This window comes from Salvelinus sp. IW2-2015, linkage group LG4q.1:29, assembly GCF_002910315.2.
Source record: "Salvelinus sp. IW2-2015 linkage group LG4q.1:29, ASM291031v2, whole genome shotgun sequence".
Taxonomy (NCBI): domain Eukaryota; kingdom Metazoa; phylum Chordata; class Actinopteri; order Salmoniformes; family Salmonidae; genus Salvelinus; species Salvelinus sp. IW2-2015.
In genome coordinates this window covers 61,565,699-61,586,719 of record NC_036842.1, presented here as the reverse complement: position 1 = coordinate 61,586,719, position 21,021 = coordinate 61,565,699, and the positions used below count along the sequence as shown (strand labels likewise).

Below are 21,021 nucleotides of genomic sequence, written 5' to 3'. Positions count from 1 at the left end.
TACTGTAAACAGGCTAGCGGATAAGTATGTGARTGTCTATTTTCCTGTGAGTATGATCATCTCAGGTTAAATTATGTTAGAGTCAGAAAGCATTCTGTCCACCGGTGTGACAAGGATGCAAATTAACTCCCTAAAGTCGTTAATCTAACTAATATGGTCCCCATAGACACCACACAACACCTGTCTCACCCATCCTCCACTCAGCTCCAACTGGGCTAAGTCACATACTCACAGAGGTACATCCCACACGAGATTACCCTAACAGATCACACACACATCACAATAAGCACAGTTTAAAGATTTGATCTCACCCTGCATCCTCAATTACTAGAGTCTGTAGCCCTTACTGTGACTTAATACTGAGCCATGAATCTTTATCTTCACCTGACTAGTAMAGCCTCACCCAGAACACTGTAACCAGTCTCTCAGTCCCCTGCTCTCACTCCACCACTCAGTCCGCTTGTCTGGACCTGAACCAGCACTGCTGGAGGCTATTGATTGACCTAATATAAACAACATTCAACACTCATTCAAACTACACAAACAAACAATAACATTCAAATTACACATAGGGTTAAGGCTCTGTTTGAAATCGGTCTTTACCCCTCTATCATTCTCTTACCCACTACAAGTCATAAAAGCAGACTGCTAGAGGCTTATAGATTACTAGATTAAGTAATTAGGCAGTCGAGTTCACATCTGTTGAACAAAACTACCGGTGGCGGGGGAAAGGGGGTATGGGATGGGGGAGGTGAGAGAATAGGGGCAAATAGAAARTTGTTGGAGAGGAGAGAAAAGGGGTTAGCCAACAGAGGGATTGAGGAGCAGRGAGGGGTTCTTATTGACAAGCTTTAGAACAGAAAAGCTTGTCCTGAGAATGTGATTGGCTGAGCCTGACAGTAGTGACCATGACAACATATGCTACTCCCATAAGCCTCCCAGAGACAGTTACTATGTGTATTCTAGGCTAGGGTGGCACAATCACCCAGCCCTCCTTTCCATGTCAATGAGCGCTTTAGACACAAACAAAGAGACCAGCAAGCTTGAAAAAAACGAACAACGGTTTTATTCAGAAATGATTGATCGTGTGCCCAGTTCAGTTTTTAAATGTCTCTGTGAATCTCCTACATAACATTGCTCTCAAGAATAAATCAAAGGTTAAACTCTTAGAGAAAATAAAAACATTCATTTTTGGGGTTTAATCCAAATAAAAAGAGGCTACACCAGAGAGATAGATGGCTGCTCCTGGGTTGGGCCGACTGACAGTGCTACAGCCCTGCCCTATTGGTTTGTGTTCCATAGGCGAATCTTAGTCCCACCCCCCGAGTGGAGGATAGCCAATAACAGTGTAGTGTCCACAAACACACACAACTCCCATGATGCCCTTCTCTCCATGGGAGATTAAGGCAGTAAACACAGTGGGGTATACCTTGGGGGTGGATTGGGAGACGAAACCGCTGGGCAGGAAAGACCTCTATTGACCAATGATGCATGTTTGGACTACAACCACAGAGGAAGATACAGTAAAAGCACAATGATGATAAGTCCAATCAGAGAGACAAAGAGAATCATTCTGCCCTTCTGACATACAGTACAGTAACGTGTCTTTTCCAGTTGTAACACAAACACAGCACCACAGATTGAGATAGTTCTAAACGTTGTGGCGCAGCTGAGATGAGAGTGAGATGATGCACAGTACAGTAGATAATCAACCATGACCTGACTGGTAAGAGGGCTGAGGATAGGACTGTAGGCATATGTCTGAGTGTGTCTCAATGTGCTTTTTTTATGAGTTTTTTTTGTTGCTGTGTGTTGTGTTTATCTGTGTGTTTGTGCATGTGTGTGTGTATATCCCCCCCTCTCTCTCATCCAGGCATGAAGACCCCTCCCTCCCCCAAAAAGCAGCAGCCCCTCCCCTGCCCTTGTGGACTTTGCTCTACTCTCCCTGGGCGTCATAGTTGGCCCCGCCTGCCTTCTTCAGCTCGGTGCGAATGTAGTCCTCCTCCAGCTCACGAGCATCACTGATCATGAACTCCTTAGCAAAGTTCTGCAGGAGACAAAGAGGAGAGGGGGAGAAGGTGACAGAAAAGGAATGTGTGAGAGAGTGTTAGACAAGGAAGACAAAGGAAGCTAGAGAGATGGCACAGACAAAATTGTGTTCACTTTATTTGGCAATCAATTTACTGTATTGTATTTTAACAGCACATTCATTAAAAATAGTATTTGTTTAAAAAAAACATGTGAGTATGGGTGAGAACAGAGTCACTAACCTGGACAATATCTTTCACCAGTGTCTTGTCAGTGCTGATCTTGGCACGCTGCAGGCCACTTACGTTTTCCCCTATCCAGGTGATGAGGGTGAACTTGGCCCGCTTGCTCATGGCGTCACCCGTTGTGATCCGCACAAAGCCAAAGAGACGCACATCATCTGAGAGTGAGAGAGAGATGAGACAGCAGCAGTCAGTCAGAGATGAGACTGACCATCAGACAGGCTGATGACACCGCAGACCATTTCCATTCCCAGCTGTCATATGACAGATAATTATGGTATAGTTCTTAAATAAATTGATTTGTCACCATGTTTGAGCCAGCAATTGGCAAGGCCTSATTCCTGTGTACTGCGAGTTGATTGAGCTTTGTGAGTGTTTCTATGCTGCTGTAAGAAGTATGAACACAGGCGGGGAATATTGGCTTATTATGGCAACACTGTCAAATCCAAAAGTKGGGTAAATCTGTGAGTACGAGAGAAAGGGGAAGGTATTAAGGTCAACAGGTTCAATCAAAGGGGTCTGGAGTTGTGAGCAATACTGGGATTGGAGAGGCAGCGATTCTGGGTTCACTGTCTCTCCCTCACACAAACACACATTCATATCACATGTTAGCCCTACATCACTAGCTGCATTGTCTTGGAATAGAGCAGTTTTATTMTCTACAGTTCAGCACACCAAATATGTGCAAATTCACATCTCTAAGTAGATTATAGTAAAGGTAATAACACATTTATGACATGAATCTGCTCTGGACCAGGCCCTGTCCCTTCATTACCCTTAATAATGCACTGATGACACAATCTAGGCATGATTTCTATGTTTATCTGTGCCTTACTGATTCAGAAGCAGCATACGTCTATCAGACCTCAAAGCCATGTTGTGCATTAACAAGAATCAGTGTTAAAATTATCAGCATGGTGTCAAAGGCCATCGCTAGTTTCAACACCTCCCCATACAAGAGTCCCATCGCTAGTTTCAACACCTCCCCATACAAGAGTCCCCTACATGTCACCTGACTGAACTGTGATATCCACCAGACCACATAAAGGCCTATACTGTTTCTCTGTATAACAACCAATGTTTCTAGCACTTAAATAAAAACATTTACAAATACTTTTGTTGTGCTTGTTTCTATATTTGTCATATTGTGGAAGTGGGTAAGGCTGACAAGTAATGAATAAGTATATATATAAGTGTTGAAAAAAAGAACATTAATTTTGCTAAAGCCTGACTTCCCCTGTCGTAAACGTCCTGGTGTGTCAACATCTCTTCCCTCTAAAGCCTTCCCTTTTAGTTATGCTGACAACGCTGTTAAGACAACAGTCCAGAAAACAGCTGCACTACTGTGACTATGATGATGCAGCAAAAAGACAAATAGAACGCTTGAGTTTAGACCTTTTAGTTGATAAGACAGATGCTTCTTTTAGAACACTCAGCCTATCAACTTCTTAGTGCAGCAGTCTGTGGCCAAGCCCTCAAAGACAGGATGAGACTTTCACAGTTTCTGTTAAAGCAGATTCATCAGAATGTATATAACGTTTTATACAGTAAGATTAGAGAAAAAAATATTCCCTGGGCAAAGACAAGGTACATAGGGAGGAGAGACTATAGTAGTATGGGAGCCAGCCTGGTCTCCAAGACTAAACGTAACATAGCAAATGTAATCGGGACACTGAATTAGTATGACAAGTTACGTGGTATGGTTACATAAGACAGAGTTACTTAAAGCATATTTATATTATTTATAGCTCCGTTCTTAGTTTGTTTTGGCGGCTTTTACTGTCGTTTTGTACACCAGCTTCAAACAGCTGAAAATACATTTCTGGTTATGGAAATATATTTCACAGCGATGATAAAATATGGTAAATGATTCTCTAACATAGTTGCTTGTTTGTCACAGTTTGCCAATCCTTATCAGAATTTTAGCAACAGGAAATGGCAGAGCAATTCTGCATAGTGCATCTTTAAGGCAAACACAAAATGAGGGTGGTAGTTGTTTGAATGGGTGAGCGATAAGCAAATGTCTACAATCAAATTATATTTGTCACATGCGCCAAATACAACAGGTGTGAAATGCTTACTTACAAGCCTTAAACAACAATGCAGTAAAGAAAATACCAACAAAAAAATAATAGGAAATAAAAGTAACAAAATAATTAAGAGAAGCAGAAAATAACAATAGCGGGGCTAATACAGGGGTACGGTACAGAGTCAATGTGGGGGGCACCGGTTGTCAAGGTAAATACATGTAGGTAGAGTTATTTAATGCTTATGCATAGATAATCTCAAATCTCAACACAAAATTTTTGGAATGTTAGTAACTTTTCAACGACTTACTTTTTAGCTACTACTTAGCATGTTAGCTAACCCTTCCTCTAATCTAACGCCTAACCATAAACTCTAACCTGGCTAACGTTAGCGTTAGCCACCCAGCCAACGTTAGCCACAAAAAATTGGAATTCGTAACATATCTTTCGCAAATGCATAACATATTGTACATTTAGCAAATTTGTAACATATCATACAAACTAATTCATAACATATCATGGAAAATGGACATCCAAAAATGTATACAAACCATACAAAACGTAACATATCATACTAAATGGAGGATTCGTATTTAGGAAAACAGGATAATACAAAATSCTCTGAGACCAGGTTGGACAGCCAGGTGTAGGCCTACTATTTGGGTAGTTAGTATAGCAAAACATCAGTTGTCTTTAAAATAATATAAATCAGTAATAGGCCTAGATTGAAATACAAATGTATTACATCACTGGCATGTCAGCCCTGAAACAAAACTACAGCCTGGGGAAATACAGGCGCGCAACAGCACAGGAGTTTTTAAACACCACGCCCAACACTCCAGCATCTAATTGGTTAGWGCTATCCGGAATCCTTAGGACATCCCTACCCTAACATTACCCTTATCAATTTACATTTAAACTTCAATGGGGTACAGCCGTCCCAGGGATCCCAGATAGCAAGGATCGTATCTTATTAGGGRGAAGAGAGTGTGGGAGGGTAGGGTGCTGATATGGTGGTGACAGCATGATTTGCTCACTAGGGGTGTCCATACCCTATTGAAGTTGAAATGTAAATTGATAAGGGTATTATGTCCCGAGTAGAATAAGACCCTGCGCTGCACACAAGAAACAGTTGGAACWACTTCAATATTACTGATATTATAAGCTTATAGGCCTACACACTTTAAGAACTAAGAAAGGGATACTTCCATATGATGAAGTCACGGGACAGATTCCGGGAACAGACCAAGCACACCAGGCCAGGGTTTGGGGTTTAAGAAGTCAATGAGGGAAATGAAAACAATCTACTTAGTTGTTAATTTTCTCGAAATCTAAAGGCACAACCTAGATTCGAGCCAATATTTGAAGTAGTTGAAGATGTTATTACTCCAACGTCGTGAAAGTGATAAACTGACACGTTTTCATTTTCGTTAAAAAAATATATTTTATCGAAGGAGCATCTTTGATTTGACCGCCTGCACATGCTGTTATTGTGAAGTGGAAACGTCTAGGAGCAACAACGGCTCACCCGCGAAGTGGTAAGCCACACAAGCTCAAAGAACAAGACCGCTGAGAGCTGAAGCGTGTAAAAATCATCTGTCCTCGGTTGCAACACTCACTACCAAGTTCCAAACTGCCTGTGGAATCAACTTCAGCACAAGAACTGTTTGTCGGGAGCTTCCTGAAATGACTTTCCATGGCCGAGCAGCCGCACACATACCTAAGATCACCATGGGCAATGCCAAGCATCGGTTGTTGTCTCTACCTTCTTGCCTTTGTGCTGTTGTCTGCRCCTAACAATGTTTGTACCATGTGGTGTTGCTACCATGCTGTGTTGTCATGTGTTGCTGCCATACTATGTTGTTGTCTTAGGTCTCTCTTGTCGTGATGTGCGTTTTGTCCTATATTTTATTTTTWATCCCAGCCCCCGTAGGAGGCCTTTTGGTAGGCCGTCATTGTAAATAAGAATTTGTCCTTAACTGACTTGTCTAGTTAAATAAAGATAAATACAAATCGGCTGGAGTGGTGTAAAGCTCGSCGCCATTGGACTCTAGAGCAGTGGAAACGCAAAACAGGGCCCCTCTGTCTCTGTATCTGTAGCCCATCTATCTGATGCCGTCTAGTCAAAAATAGKATTATATTGTTGCCGCCCGTAGAGTTGAATGCAAGGGAAGCCAGAGAGTATTTGGCCTGCCTTGGTAAAATAAATAATAGCAAATCAGCGRTGAGCTCAACTGTAAATGGTCCTGGCGCACCAGAAAAAAAGCATCAAGGGAAGCCAGTTTGGATTTGGCTTCACACCACTTACATCACATTGTTGCATCTCATTGTGTTGTCCTCCGGCRGCTGGCTAGATAGCTARCTAGCTAACATTGTCCCTTTTCTAAATTAACCATGGATGGAGATAGGGATTTGGACTTGTGGTTTTACTTCTCTATACTGGCCAATGATTATAACTGCGATTCTGATCCAACCATACATTGTGCCCCTGGCCTGTAGATGATGGAAGTTCAATATGTAGCTAAATGTAGAGTAGTAGGTTAATGTTAACTAACTGGCTCATCATTAACCATGAAAGGAAGTTAGTCCAGCGAGCAAGCATTTTAGCTGGGTAGCCTAGAACAACAAACACTAAAAAGGTATGCTACTGTATGACAGAGTCGTAGACAGTTTCAGCAACATGAAAGAGAGGAGGATGGCATTGGCATCTCTCTACAAGTAGGGGGTGTCAACATGTTTTTTCTACTTAAGCACACACACACACACATACAGAACTMAGTACAATGGACAGCCACATTACATTTAGCTTAGATTGATTGGACACTTTTTTGTTGTTGTAATATTTTAGTTGTCACTGTATTAAGCAGAGGTGATTTGATGATGTTGAAGTTGAATTGGTGCTGGAATAGTGGAGGCAGTTCCGGTTTTCTTCGTGACTTGCGGTAACTCTGGTGTTCTAAATCAATAGTTGTTTAGTAGTCCGAAAATGTCGGGAAACATTAACTTCATTGACCATGCTGTAGGTAACTGTTTGTTACATGCACTATACTTTGTGGACTCCACCTGACAGATGTTGCTCTCCGGTTTTGTGATGATACAAAGGTGTGGTTGAATTTATTCTGCCACTGTATCTTATTGTCTCGGCCTTAGGCGCATATATCACGGTGGCAAGCCATATGACCTAACATAGGCTGTAATATGACTTTCCATATTACTCTATTGGCCTACTGGGAGCCAATAGAGGACAGATAATGGCTCTGGTAGGTTACAGGGCGTCACAACTTGGTAAGTTCCTTAAAGCACTGCTGCTTGCATTAAAACTTGACACAGGCAAGACAATTTTAAACAATTTTAAATAATCCACGTTTCCAACAACTCAACGAGCACTACTGACTGACATCGCAACAAGTCGTGAAAATGTTGTGTGTGGTCTTTTACAGCGCTATTGCCGTTATGCAGGAACATTGTGGTCAATTTGAAATAACCGCATAGGCGCAAAAATAAGTGAAATCCTGGCCTTACCTGTGCACTGACTCTTGAATTCTTCATAATCAGTCCCCTGGCCCGCCGGCACAATCATATGGCCCTCATATTTAAACGCTGCCCTAAAATAACATAAAATGTACACTACATGAATTAAAATGCACTGACCTTACAGACATGTCAAATTTAATATTTGGGCCCTGTCTGTCAAAAAGATCAGGGATCCTCTATGCCAGTCTACTCCACTAATGCGTGTCCACGTCCATCATAAAACATCTATCGGATGGGATTACAATGTAGCGACCAGTCTAAAGTAGGCTAATCATTCAAAAACCGATGTGTCAAATGCGGGGCAGACATGTCCGGTGTTGTGTCAACATATACGTGTCACTATCACTGTACCTCTTCGATAGACAAAGGAAGTTAGTCATGCCCCGGTACCCTGAATTATTAGACTAAGATATGTATGTTTTAGGGAGAGAAACAATGATTCAAATGGAACACTGGGTGAATGAATGARAAGTGCACACTTTGATCATCCACCCATTGTTATGGATTTTATAAATGTAGACTCAACTCAATTCTTAGGATGCTGTGTAAAATCTCAGATGCCCACAATTGCCTATGCACACCTAATTTAAACACACTCACCAGTTTATCTCCGTGTTATCGTCTCTGACGAGGTTATACGCTTCCCTGCAAGCCTCTTTATCGATTCTTGTTGCCATTTTGGATGGACGCAAATGGACAGTAGCCTAGAGATGAAAGAAAGCACACGGCGAAAAGAACAATCCAAAATGAGCAGAACGTGAGTTCTACAATAGACGACTAAATAGCCTGAAATCACGCGCCCCTATTGAACAGTCGAACATGCGCTATTACACGAGCAGTGCGCGGAAAAGGGTGTATCTTTTCTCAATTATCAGAGAAATACTCTTTTCACGACTCGATTCATTTCCTATATCCAGTTTATGGGCGTTGGTGATGTTTGTCAATCAGGTTGCGGTAGTAGAGCGGCGAAGTCCCCATACGCAGCATTCACATCCTCCCAATGGTCAACTGAGGGATTCAGCCAAATAAATCCACCCTTTTTTATTGTTGCCGTTTTACTGCGCTATCCTGCCATCTTGTGGTCTGTTAATGTAATCGATGCATGAGAACAATAGTCTGCTGCAACACAATCAACCAAAATTAAACGTTCCAATAATAAATAACATTTAATTTAATTAAAATACAATTATATAATAAAAGAATAAACCATAATAGCCCTAGAACACACAGTGATAGAGGTAATTTATTTCAAGCTATATGAGGGACAAAGAGAGAGAGAGCGCGCGCGTGCGTGATAGGCTCGCTAAACAGTCATTTTACAACGGCTGTCTCACAAATCTGCTATTTTCAGGAACCTGAAAACAACCTACACCCTCAGAATGGACCCGCATGACCACATCCCTCCATGAATTCATGAGCCCAACATATATAGAATGAAATCACTTGTCTCATAAGGACACATTGGAAAAGGCATCAACGTGGTGCATATAAACTAAACGTTTCTGCACTGAGGGATTTGATTGCGGTGAGAAACACTTTTAGCAGTGCAACACGCAAACTAACCTTTTAAATCTGCATTCAATAGCTTGACGTTTTCATTAGTGGGCCCCATGCACTAGCCCTGTGATTGGTTGGATTCACAGACAGTCTACGGCTACTTCCTGGATGAGATCATGGCTGCGACTAAACAATACATTTTAAAACTGCTTTTGATTCAAGCAAGCTGTAACAACGGGTGATGCTGTGCTACATTTAAACACTGTTTTATTTTTTCTCGATACATTTAGCTGTCGAACATAAAAGCGTCTCGTGTTGATCGTTGCTTGCCTACATGTAGCCTACTGTTGGATCTCAAAGTTGCTGTTGTTGAATAGCTGCTACAATGTAACAAGAAGTCAACATCTCCCAGCGTCCTCCCCTGACACGTCAAAGTGAGGTGATACCTTGTAGCATGATGTCAGTCAAATATTTTTGACAAACAACCCGAAAGTTAGTGTAGTCCAAGTTGTGACTCCACTTGTGGTTTCTCTGAATTATATCGATTCGTCATTGAATTTCACTGTCTTTCAGATAGTGTTGAATTGAGAGAACGCAATGGATAATGGACGACAAAGCCGTGTTTCACGGCCTCAACAGATAATTGAGTCATCCAAGGTTAGTTGCATGATGTGACATCAAGCTAGTGTTAGTTTTGTCATACCTGACCAACTTCCTTCAAGTAAGTTTCATGTAATATTACCTGTTGCTCTGTGTCTCAGGTGTACCGTTGGGCTGAGCAAGCTGACTTCCTCCTGCAGGGTCTGAATGAGCAGCGTCAGCACGGCCAGCTGTGTGACATGGTGCTGGTGGCTGATGAGCAGCGTATCCCAGCCCACCGTGCCCTGCTGGCTGTCTCCAGTCCTTACTTCCAGGCCATGTTCACCCTGGGCATGAGGGAGGAGCGTCAGGCAGAAGTGGAGCTGGTGGGGGCTTCCTACATCGGCCTCAAGGCTGTGGTGGACTTCCTCTACAGTGGGGAGCTGCCTCTGGATGGAGGGAACATTGACTATGTTCTGGAGACAGCCCACCTGCTGCAGGTGTGGACGGCAGTGGACTTCTGCTGCCAGTACCTAGAGAAGGAGGTGAGTGAGGAGAACTATCTATACCTGCAGGAGCTGGCTCTGCTCTACAGCCTGGAGAGACTAGACACCTACATTGACCACTTCATCCTGGAACGCTTTGCAACCCTCTCCTTCACCCCAGGCTTCCTGAGGGATGTCCGGCTGCCCAAGCTCAGCTCCTACCTGGCCAGCGGGCAGGTCCAGCATGAGAATGAGCAGGCTCTGCTCCAGGCTGCTCTTCAGTGGCTGAGCCACATGCCTGACCGCCCTGCACACGCCCGCCAGCTGCTCTCCCACATACGCTTCCCCCTAATGCCAGCCAGTGACCTGGTGGGGCGCGTCCTCCCGGCTGTACAGGCCCTGCTGCCCCCGGAGGCTGACTGTGAGGTGCTGGTGGAGGAGGCTCTGAACTACCACAACAGGGCCAGTGCCCAGCCCGGGCTGCAGACAGGCCGCACCATGCTGCGAGGAGGGGAGGAGCGCCTCCTATTGGTGGGTGGGGAAGTGTCAGAGCGYGGGGAGGAGCTGACTGCAGATGTTAGCTGGCTGGATGGAGACTCTGGTGAATGGATGGTAGAGACCCAGATCCCGGCACAGAGGAGCCACCACTGTGTCGCTGTACTGGGGGGGTTCATCTTCACAGCTGGAGGCAGCTCATCAAGAGATAATGGAGGTGATGCTGCCAGCAACCTGCTGTACCGCTACAACCCCCGCGACAACCAGTGGATCAAGGTAAAGCCAAAGATACTGGTAACTAACTCAAATATCTCATCTGCATCGTTTCCAATCAAAGCAAATTAACCATAGTGTGCAGAACAAGCAAGGAGGTGGGCAGAGCCAAGCACAAGTTGGCGAGATCCTATTGGCTCGTTCTTGCATGTACACTGAACAAAAATATAAACGCAACTTGTAAAGTGTTGGTCCCATGGTTCATAAAATATCCCAGAAATGTTATATACGCGCAAAAAGCTTTTTTWAAAAGAAATAATTACAACCCTGTTAGTGAACATTTCCCCTTTGTCAAGATAATCCATCCACCTGATAGGTGTGGTTTATCAAGAAGCTAATTAAATAGTATGATCATTACACAGGTGCACCTTGTGCTGGGCACAATTAAAAAGCCACTAAAATGTCAAGTTTTGTTGCACAACACAATGCCACAGATGTCTCAAGTATTTTAAAGGAGCGTGCAATTATGCTGAATGCAGGAATGTCCACCAGAGCTGTTGCCAAAGAATTTAATGTTAATTTCTCTACCAAAAGCCGCCTCCGTCATTTTAGAGAACCGCAAACCATGTGTAACCACGCCAGCCCAGGACYTCCACATATGGCTTTTTCACCTGCAGGATTGTCTGAGACCAGCCACCCGGACAGTTGATGAAGTTGTGGGTTTGCACAACCGAAGGATTTCTGCAAAAACTGTCAGAAACCGTCTAAGGGAAGCTCATCTGCGTGCTCGTTGTCCACACCAGGGTCTTGACCCRACTTCAGTTTGGCGTCATAACCGACTTCAGTGGGAAACTGCTCACCTTCAATGGCCACTGGCACGCTGGAGAAATGTACTCTTCRCGGTTTAATCCTGGTTTCAACTGTACCGGGCAGATAGCAGGCAGCGTGTGTGCGAGCGGTTTGCTGATGTCAATGTTGTAAACAGAGTGTCCATTTCTGKCAGTGGGGTTATGATACGGGCAGGCATAAGCTACGAACACAATTGCATTTTATCGATGGCAATTTGAATGCACAGAGATACCGTGACAATATCCTGAGGCCCATTGTTTCATTCGTCCACCGACATGACCTCATGTTTCAGCATTATAATGCATGGCCCCATGTCGCAAGGATCTGTACACAATTCCTGGAAGCWGAAAATGTCCCAGTTCTACCATGGCCTGCATACTCACCAGACATGTTACCCATTGAGCATGTTTGGGATGCTCTGGCTTCGACGTGTACGACAGCATGTTCCATTTATCACCAATATCCAGCAACTTCGCTGAGCCATAGTCTAAATATATGTCTAAATATATGATCATTAGCGCTTGGTTTGGAGGGCTCTCAGATATGAATCTTAATATAACCTATAATACATGCAGGACATGGAATCACCTCAACATTAAAGTAGACCATGGAATCAGTCACCTCAACATTAAAGTAGACCATGGAATCAGTCAACTCAACATTAAAGTAGACCATGGAATCAGTCAACTCAACATTAAAGTAGACCATGGAATCAGTCACCTCAACATTAAAGTAGACCACTTTTGCAGCTTACAAAATGACTAGCAAATATATTTTAATTGAGTGACGACGTAATGGATTAACACTTTACATCAAGTTATTCATGTGTAGTAACTTTTATTACAATAGCAACATTGTTACATTGGACTTTGTAAATTGCTTTATAATGTGTTATTACATATGTAGCATAAGGAGCAGTGACTAATCCACTTGTGTACAGTAGTTACAAAAACTCTCAGCTCATTGCCATGCAATTAAAATGCAATTACCAAAGTGTTATGTAACAACATGCTATTGAAATTGCTCAAAGTAATTAAAGTTTTATTGCACAAGAACAGTTTAATGTTAAGCGTTACTAAAAATGCTAAYGGTAACAAAATATGGCTATTAAGTGTCGAAAGGAAACTAAATATCCAAAAACTGCAGTCTTGAATCAACTACAGCCAAGGAAGGTGGAAAATCATGTTAGTTTGTACAGTTGAAGTTGGAAGTTTACATACACCTTAGCCAAATACATTTAAACTCAGTTTTTCCACAATTCCTGACATTTAATCCTAGTAAAAATGCCCTGTCTTAGGTCAGTTAGGCTCACCACTTTATTTTAAGAATGTGAAATGTCAGAATAATAGTAGAGAGAATGATTTCAGCTTTTATTTATTTAATCACATTTCCAGTGGGTCAGAAGTTTACATACACTCAATTAGTATTTGGTAGCATTGCCTTTAAATTGTTTAACTTGGGTCAAATGTATCGGGTAGCCTTCCACAAGCTTCCCACAATAAGTTGGGTGAATTTTGGCCCATTCCTCCTGACAGAGCTGGTGTAACTGAGTCAGGTTTGTAGGCCTCCTTGCTCGCACACGCTTTTTCAGTTCTGCCCACAATCTTTCTATAGAATTAAGGTCAGGGCTTTGTGATGTCCACTCCAATACCTTGACTTTGTTGTACTTAAGCCATTTTGCTACAACTTTGGAAGTATGCTTGGGGTCATTGTCCATTTGGAAGACCCATTTGCGACCAAGCTTTAAGATGTTGCTTCAATATATCCACATCATTTTCCTCCTCATGATGCCATCTATTTTGTGAAGTGCACCAATCCCTTCTGCAGCAAAGCACCCCCACAACATGATGCTGCCACCCCCGTGCTTCACGGTTGGGATGTTGTTCTTCGGCTTGCAAGCCTCCCCCTTTTTCCTCCAAACATAACAATGGTCATTATGGCCAAACAGTTCTATTTTTGTGTCATCAGACCAGAGGACATTTCTCCAAAAAACGTAGTCTGTCTTTTTTGGTGGTTTTGGAGCAGTGGCTTCTTCCTTGCTGAGCGGCTTTCAGGTTATGTTGATTCTATAGGACTCGTTTTACTGTGGATATAGATACTTTTGTACCTGTTTCCTCCAGCATCTTCACAAGGTCCTTTGCTGTTGTTCTGGGATTGATTTGCACTTTTCGCACCAAAGTACGTTCATCTCTAGGAGACAGAACGCGTCTCCTTCCTGAGCGGTATGACGGCTGCGTGGTCCCATGGTGTTTATACTTGCGTACTATTGTTTGTACAGATGAACGTCGTACCTTCAGGCATTTTGAAATTACTCCCAAGGATGAACCAGACTTGTGGAGGTTTACACTTTTTTTTTTCTGAGATCTTGGCTGATTTTCTTTTGATTTTCCCATGATGTCAAGCAAAGAGGGACTGAGTTTGAAGGTAGGTCATGAAATACATCCACAGGTACACCTCCAATTGACTCAAATGATGCCTCAAATGATGCCTATCAGAAGCTTTTAAAGCCATGACATCCTTTTCTGGAATTTTCCAAGCTGTTTTCCAAACTTCTGACCCACTGGAATTGTGATACAGTGAAATAATCTGTCTGTAAACAATTGTTTGAATAATTACTTGTCATGCACAAAGTACATGTCCTAACCGACTTGCCAAAACTATAGTTTGTTAACAAGAAATTTGTGGAGTGGTTGAAAAACAAGTTTTAATGACTCCAACCAAATACCCTGACTACACCGCTTGCGTCACAAAATAAATGCAGGAATCTATGTTATTTAATTATTGCACCCACACTGCTCGCGCGCGCCAACGAGCGTTTTATGTGTGGATTAATTGTCGGAGTAGAGGAACTTGTGCATTACAGGTAAAATAACAACTCAAGGTTTATATCCCAGGACAAATTAGTTAGCAACAGCAAGCTAGCTAAATAGGACAAATTAGCTAGCAAGTGCAAGCTAACTAGCTAAATTGCCATACATGTTTAATGCTTTTTGACCTGTCCCCAAATTAATGGCATTGGTTCAGAGTTTGTTTTGATATTTTAACATACGTGTCGTGATCGCGTTTGGTGTAGGGGGACAAAATACATTTATGCACGATAGCGCACGCGCGCAGCCGGTTTGGGTTCCGTGTAAGTGTATGTAAACYTCCGACTTCAACTGTGTATGGGGTAAACTATCCCTTGGAAGATGTACAGTCGTGGCCAAAAGTTTTGAGAATGACACAAATATTAATTTTCATAAAGTCTGCTGCCTCAGTTTGTATGATGGCAATTTGCATAAACTCCAGAATGTTATGAAGAGTGATCAGTGAATTGCAATTAATTGCAAAGTCCCTCTTTGCCATGCAAATGAACTGAATCCACAAAACATTTCCACTGCATTTCAGCCCTGCCACAAAAGGACCAACTGACATCATGTCAGTGATTCTCTTGTTAACACAGGTGTGAGTGTTGACGAGGACAAGGCTGGAGATCACTCTGTCATGCTGATTGAGTTCGAATAACAGACTGGAAGCTTCAAAAGGATGGTGGTGCTTGGAATCATTGTTCTTCCTCTGTCAACCATGGTTACATGTAAGGAAACAGGCAAGGATGTCACAGGCAAGGATATTGCTGCCAGTAAGATTTCACCTAAATCAACCATTTACCGGATCATCAAGAACTTCAAGGAGAGCGGTTCAATTGTTGTGAAGATGGCTTCAGGGCGCCCAAGAAAGTCCAGCAAGCGCCAGGACCGTCTCCTAAAGTTGATTCAGTTGCGGGATCGGGGCACCACCAGTACAGAGCTTGCTCAGGAATGGCAGCAGGTAGGTGTGAGTGCATTTGCAGGCACAGTGAGGCGAAGACTTTTGGAGGATGGCCTGGTGTCAAGAAGGGCAGCAAAGAAGCCACTTCTCTCCAGGAAAAACAGGGACAGACTAATATTCTGCGAAAGGTTCAGGGATTGGACTGCTGAGGACTGGGGTGAAGTCATTTTCTCTGATGAATCCCCTTTCCGATTGTTTGGGGCATTTGGAAAAAAGCTTGTCCGGAGAAGACAAGGTGAGCGCTACCATCAGTCCTGTGTCATGCTAACAGTAAAGCATCCTATGACCATTCATGTGTGGGGTTGCTTCTCAGCCAAGGGAGTGGGCTCACTCACAATTTTGCCTAAGAACACAGCCATGAATAAAGAATGGTACCAATACATCCTCCGAGAGCAACTTCTCCCAACCATCCAGGAACAGTTTGGTGACGAACAATGATGATGGAGCACCTTGCCATAAGGCAAAAGTGATAACTACTTGGCTCGTGGAACAAAACATCGATATGTTGGGTCCATGGCCAGGAAACTCCCCAGACCTTAATCCCATTGAGAACTTGTGGTCAATCCTCAAGAGGCGGGTGGACAAACAAAAACCCACAAATTCTGACTAACTCCAAGCATTGATTATGCAAGAATGGGCTGCCATCAGTCAGGATGTGGCCCAGAAGTGAATTGACAGCATGCCAGGGTGGATTGCAGAGGTCTTGAAAAAAGGGTTMGACTCTGCATCAACTTCATGTAATTGTCAATAAAAGCCTTTGACACTTATGAAATGCTTGTAATTATACTTCAGTATTCCATAGTAACATCTGACAAAAATATCTAAAGACACTGAAGCAGCAAACTTTGGAAATTAATATTTGTGTCATTCTCAAAACTTTTGGCCACGACTGTAGTGTGTTTGAAACAAGAACACTTCCCCTCAGATGGACAGWKTTTCAAAGTTGTTTTTGCTAAGCATCCAACTTGCCATTTGCAATGTTTGCCTACGGCTTTGAATTTCTCTGCTGTATTATAACATTAATTGCAGTTTTCCACCTTTTCAGTAGCATGTTGAATCACAACGTATTTCTTTTGTATCTGTACAAAATATAATTGCATTTTGTTTGATTATGTACATCTGAGGCAATGGACATTCAAGAGAATGGACATTTACAGAATGTTCAGATAGTCATATTTGATCTAAACAATGCATGTCTGTCAGATTGGAATAGTATCGGAGATTTGTGTTTTATTCTTTCTATTTTTATCTTCCACATGCAGTTCTCGATACAACCCTGCTATTAGTTGAAGGCAGCCAATCCAATCGTTTCTGAAAAATAGTCACTTCCTGAGATCTGTATTCAAATACTTTAAAAAGTAGTTTCTTTCTCAGATCTGTATTCAAATAGTTTTAAAAAGTAGTCATTTTTGGGGATCTGTATTATAATAGTTGTAGTCACCTCCAAAGCATAGTTAAAACTATAGTTATCCCAGCTCTGCTGCAACCCAACCTAACATTTCCAAAATGTCTCCAATTATGTGTCATCTTTACTCTAGAGTGCCCCAATGAATCAGCGGCGTGTGGATTTCTACCTGGGAGCCGTTGGGGAGTGTCTGATCGCTGTGGGAGGGCGTAATGATAACGGGGCTCTGTCGTCAGTGGAGGTGTACAGCCCTGCAGACGACTGCTGGACATAYGTAGCAGGACTGCCCAGGTGCCAACTGACACTATTCCTCTATAATGATCTCCCAAAGGGTTACCTGTACTCCTGTCCCATTGATATTAATTCCACCTGTTAAGCAGCAAGACAACAGAGTAATGAGAACAACACTCTACCTCTAGGGACAGCTCAATGTTATGTCACGGTTCCCAATAGACCTACAATAACTATTATGCCTTAGCTGGCAGACTGGCACCGCTCACATCAAAGCCCTATCTCTCACCTGTTCCTCTCTTCTCCATGTCTATGCAGGTTCACCTATGGCCATGCAGGCACATCTGATAAAGGAGTGGTCTATATCTCAGGTGGCCATGACTACCAGATTGGGCCGTACCGGCGAGACGTGTTAAGCTACGACCCCCGAGGAGGAGACGTCTGGGTGGAGCGCCAGGCCATGTCATCGGCACGGGGGTGGCACTGCATGACGTCACTTCACCACCTCATCTATGCAGTCGGAGGCAGTGATGACCACGAGGAGAGCATTGATCGTTTTGACATCCTGGCAGTGGAGGCATTTGACCCCCAGAGTGAACAGTGGACCCGTATAGCCCCCCTCCTCCAGCCTAACAGTGAGGCGGGCTGTGGGGTCTGGGGAGGTAAGATCTATGTGCTGGGGGGCTACAGCTGGGAGAGCATGGTGTTCTCACAGGCCACACAGGTGTTTGACCCTGACAAGGGCCAGTGGGTGCGGGGCCCAGATCTGCCAAAACGCATTGCAGGGGCTTCAGCCTGTGTGTGCTCAGTGAGACCCCAGCCCTGCAGCCCAGACAGGAAGAGGGCAGGACACAAGGGGAAAGGCAGGCATAACCCCACCCACCCCAACTAAAGAGGATACAGAGGACTGCAGAGGATGGAAGGGGTGAAAAGAGCTGTGTAACTACCAATGGAACTGTCAGTGGATTACATATAATATCATCTCTAAAAGCACACAATAGGACTGGTTCTGTATCAGCTGGTTTGTGAAGGCTTCCAACATGCCTAACACTGGGGACTGTGTGAAAAATGTCTTGATTTGCTTAGTATTACAATTAAAGCATAATCTGTGTTTTAACCTAAAAGTTTTGTTTTTAAGTTATGAATTAAGAAATACTGAGTTCCATCAGAATCAGGCAGAAAGGGCAGTGTTGACACGTATTCAAATCAAACCAGCAAAAAAACAACAGCAACATCCATTCTTTACCTTAAGTGCTACTTTTTCATTTATTATCAAAGTGTCACCTTACAGGGAAACAATTTACACTGGTAGAAGACCATTTGCAGGCGTATGCTGCTGATGTTGATGAGGAGCTGGATAGTAGTCTGGCCTTGTAAACATCAGGTTGAGAAGCAGTTATCTTATCCCCAAGTGACTTCTCTGTCTCTTGTCTCAAATGGCTGATCCTCAGGGACTGTCATTGGTATGGATGAGACTTCAATCTGAAGAACCGAAACATACATTGTCAGGGTAGGAGCAGTTGTTCTCTACATGGAATTATTGATGTGTAGAAGAGCATTAAGTATTTGTATAAGGAAGGGTGAACCCTGTCTCACGTGTCTGATGCAGGACTTCTAGCCTCAATCCAGGCCTTTCAGTGTCTTCCTCAGAAGTCAAAGATCTGCAGACAACACACTTCCCATTTGACTTCTCACTGCACCCTTTTTCAATGATTGTCAGAATTAATACATCTCCRTAGATTTATGTTAGTGAGTTAGTAATGTGTGTGAAAGTTAAGTTAATAATGATATTGATCTACCAAGACATTGACCTGACATTGATCAAACTATAGCACAAAGACTGATTCCTAATTTAATCAGTCATATTGCTCAAACTGAACTTGATATGAACTCATAGTATGATTCAGCAAGAGCCATATGTAGGTCAAATAAGGAAATATAATCTATATTGGCTTAGAGAAAGTTCACCTTAGTGTTTACCAGAATGTGGTTGGTTATGACACTCTTGGGGATCAATGCAATACATTGCTGCATATGATCCCTCAGCACCACCTGAAACGACACCACACACACACACACACACACACACTCCCTGAAGACGCATACACTTCAGATTTGGGTTTCTACCAGAACTCTATTCTAACCTGAGCAGGGCTCCGTTGGTGCTTCAGCAGCTTCTCGGGATCAGTGTCTCCACAGTGACTGCAGGAACTATTGACACGATCAACTTTTGAAACGTAGAGAGAGATGATTACTGAGTGTCAAAAAGTGCAGGATAGAGTCATATAGTGCAGGATCATAGTACAGTTGCTACTGTAGGGGAGAGGGGTGAAGTTAAGCCTCCCTTGTTTCTGGGAAACCGTACACGAAATGTATAATTTGACCAAATATTTAAGAAGAGGTCATCATTTCATGTGAAGGAAGAAACTACATGGAATAAGTGGTAAGCAAGTTAGATCAAATGTTTTTATTGTGTTAAGAGATTTCATGATGCTTGTATCTAAATCAATTAGATAGTTTTAAGATTGTTCTATCCATCAATATGAGGCTCTAAACCTAGCATGAAAGTGCATCCTTGTAGCTRCGTGTGCTAATATAGTCAAAATATTTGCCTTGGGGTAAGTTGAGCCAATTGCAAGTCGAGCAAATTGAAGTGATTTCTTCCCAGGCGTAATRTAAGGCATTATCACTAGGATATGAGGTAACAACAGGGCCTGGCATATGTTGAAAGTGTTTTTAAAAAGTACAAAGTGTTTGTTAGGTGTTAACCCTGTGTTCAAAGATGCTCAAAATGATTAAAATATAAAAAAGTGACTGTGATTGTGTTGAATTGTGTTTGGGAAATAAAGATAGACATGTTTTTTTATTTTTATGGTGGTAATATTTAATTCAGTACAGAAATTTGTAGGCGGCTTAACTTACCCTGTCCGCGGCTCAACTCACCTCATACCTGGAGTAAGTTGCGCTAAGAGATCACTTTTTTTGGACAAGCTATGTTTTCAAAACTAACATTTACATGATTTCTGGTTATTTCTAGGGATACACATGTTGAATCTTTGATAGAAACAATACTATATTTGTCTTGACGGAGTGATGATGAATGTAAAAAATGGCTCAATTTACCACACTCTCCCCCATACATGTTATTATCAGGAGGACTCACATGTTTTGGGTCTTCTAGGCCTAGGGGAACCAAAGGGTCTGTAGGCATTGAGGGTATTGTTGCGAGACTTGCAGAAATCTGCCAGGTTAGACTGGACCAGATAGGGATGCAACGCCACCTGCAGGAGAGGAGAGAGAGATAATATGACAGAGATGTCAAAACGCTCTTTCGGCCATTGTCCATTTTTGTCTCCTCCTCTCGGACCCATTAACAACACCCACACACTCTTTCAGCAAGGTAAACACACACCCGTTTACACATGTAGCATCCATGCATAAACACAGTKAACTGTACATTGTACTGGATGTATGAGCTGGTTAAAGAAGTGAGGTATAATGCATTATTAAGGTATTCATGATATCAGAATGTTGCTTTAGTAGCAGGTCAAAGGTTTATTGAGTACCTGGTTAACTGCAGGGGAAACCTTGGCCACAGAGAACAGTCTCTCCAGCTGGAGGACGTTGAA

The 21,021-nt window shown here is 42.8% G+C and overlaps 2 protein-coding genes across 7 annotated transcripts; one reads left to right on the top strand and one right to left on the bottom strand.

Annotated features, from left to right (window-relative positions):
- Window positions 1–1,294: 1,294 nt before the first annotated feature.
- LOC111962316 (coactosin-like protein) lies at window positions 1,295–8,861 on the bottom strand. Its single transcript, XM_023985323.2, has 4 exons — window positions 8,432–8,861; window positions 7,820–7,902; window positions 2,271–2,428; window positions 1,295–2,047 (listed from the first exon to the last, which is right to left on the bottom strand). The coding sequence occupies exons 1-4, from the start codon at window positions 8,506–8,508 to the stop codon at window positions 1,937–1,939; spliced, it is 429 nt and encodes a 142-aa protein (XP_023841091.1). The 5' UTR covers window positions 8,509–8,861; the 3' UTR covers window positions 1,295–1,936.
- A 271-nt stretch (window positions 8,862–9,132) lies between these two features.
- On the top strand, window positions 9,133–20,206 carry LOC111962315 (kelch-like family member 36). Of its 6 annotated transcripts, none has more exons than XM_023985321.2 (5): window positions 9,133–9,356; window positions 9,902–9,985; window positions 10,090–11,181; window positions 17,295–17,452; window positions 17,711–20,206. In XM_023985321.2, exons 2-5 carry the CDS (start codon window positions 9,926–9,928, stop codon window positions 18,282–18,284), a joined length of 1,884 nt encoding a protein of 627 aa, XP_023841089.1. In that variant the 5' UTR covers window positions 9,133–9,356; window positions 9,902–9,925; the 3' UTR covers window positions 18,285–20,206. The 6 variants fall into 6 exon arrangements, with proteins under 6 accessions (XP_023841089.1, XP_023841087.1, XP_023841088.1 ...); XM_023985319.2 differs by lacking the exon at window positions 9,133–9,356 and adding an exon at window positions 9,383–9,762; XM_023985320.2 differs by lacking the exon at window positions 9,133–9,356 and adding an exon at window positions 9,383–9,767 and having other exon boundaries at window positions 9,906–9,985.
- The last annotated feature ends 815 nt before the right edge of the window (window positions 20,207–21,021 follow it).

Excerpts from the sequence above, each read along its gene's own strand:
- LOC111962316 (XM_023985323.2), bottom strand. The coding sequence starts at position 8,508 with ATGGCAACAAGAATCGATAAAGAGGCTTGCAGGGAAGCGTATAACCTC. Across the intron at positions 2,429-7,819 it reads ATTCAAGAGTCAGTGCACAG|ATGATGTGCGTCTCTTTGGC; the intron begins GTAAGGCCAGGA and ends TCTCACTCTCAG. Across the intron at positions 2,048-2,270 it reads TGGTGAAAGATATTGTCCAG|AACTTTGCTAAGGAGTTCAT; the intron begins GTTAGTGACTCT and ends TGTCTCCTGCAG.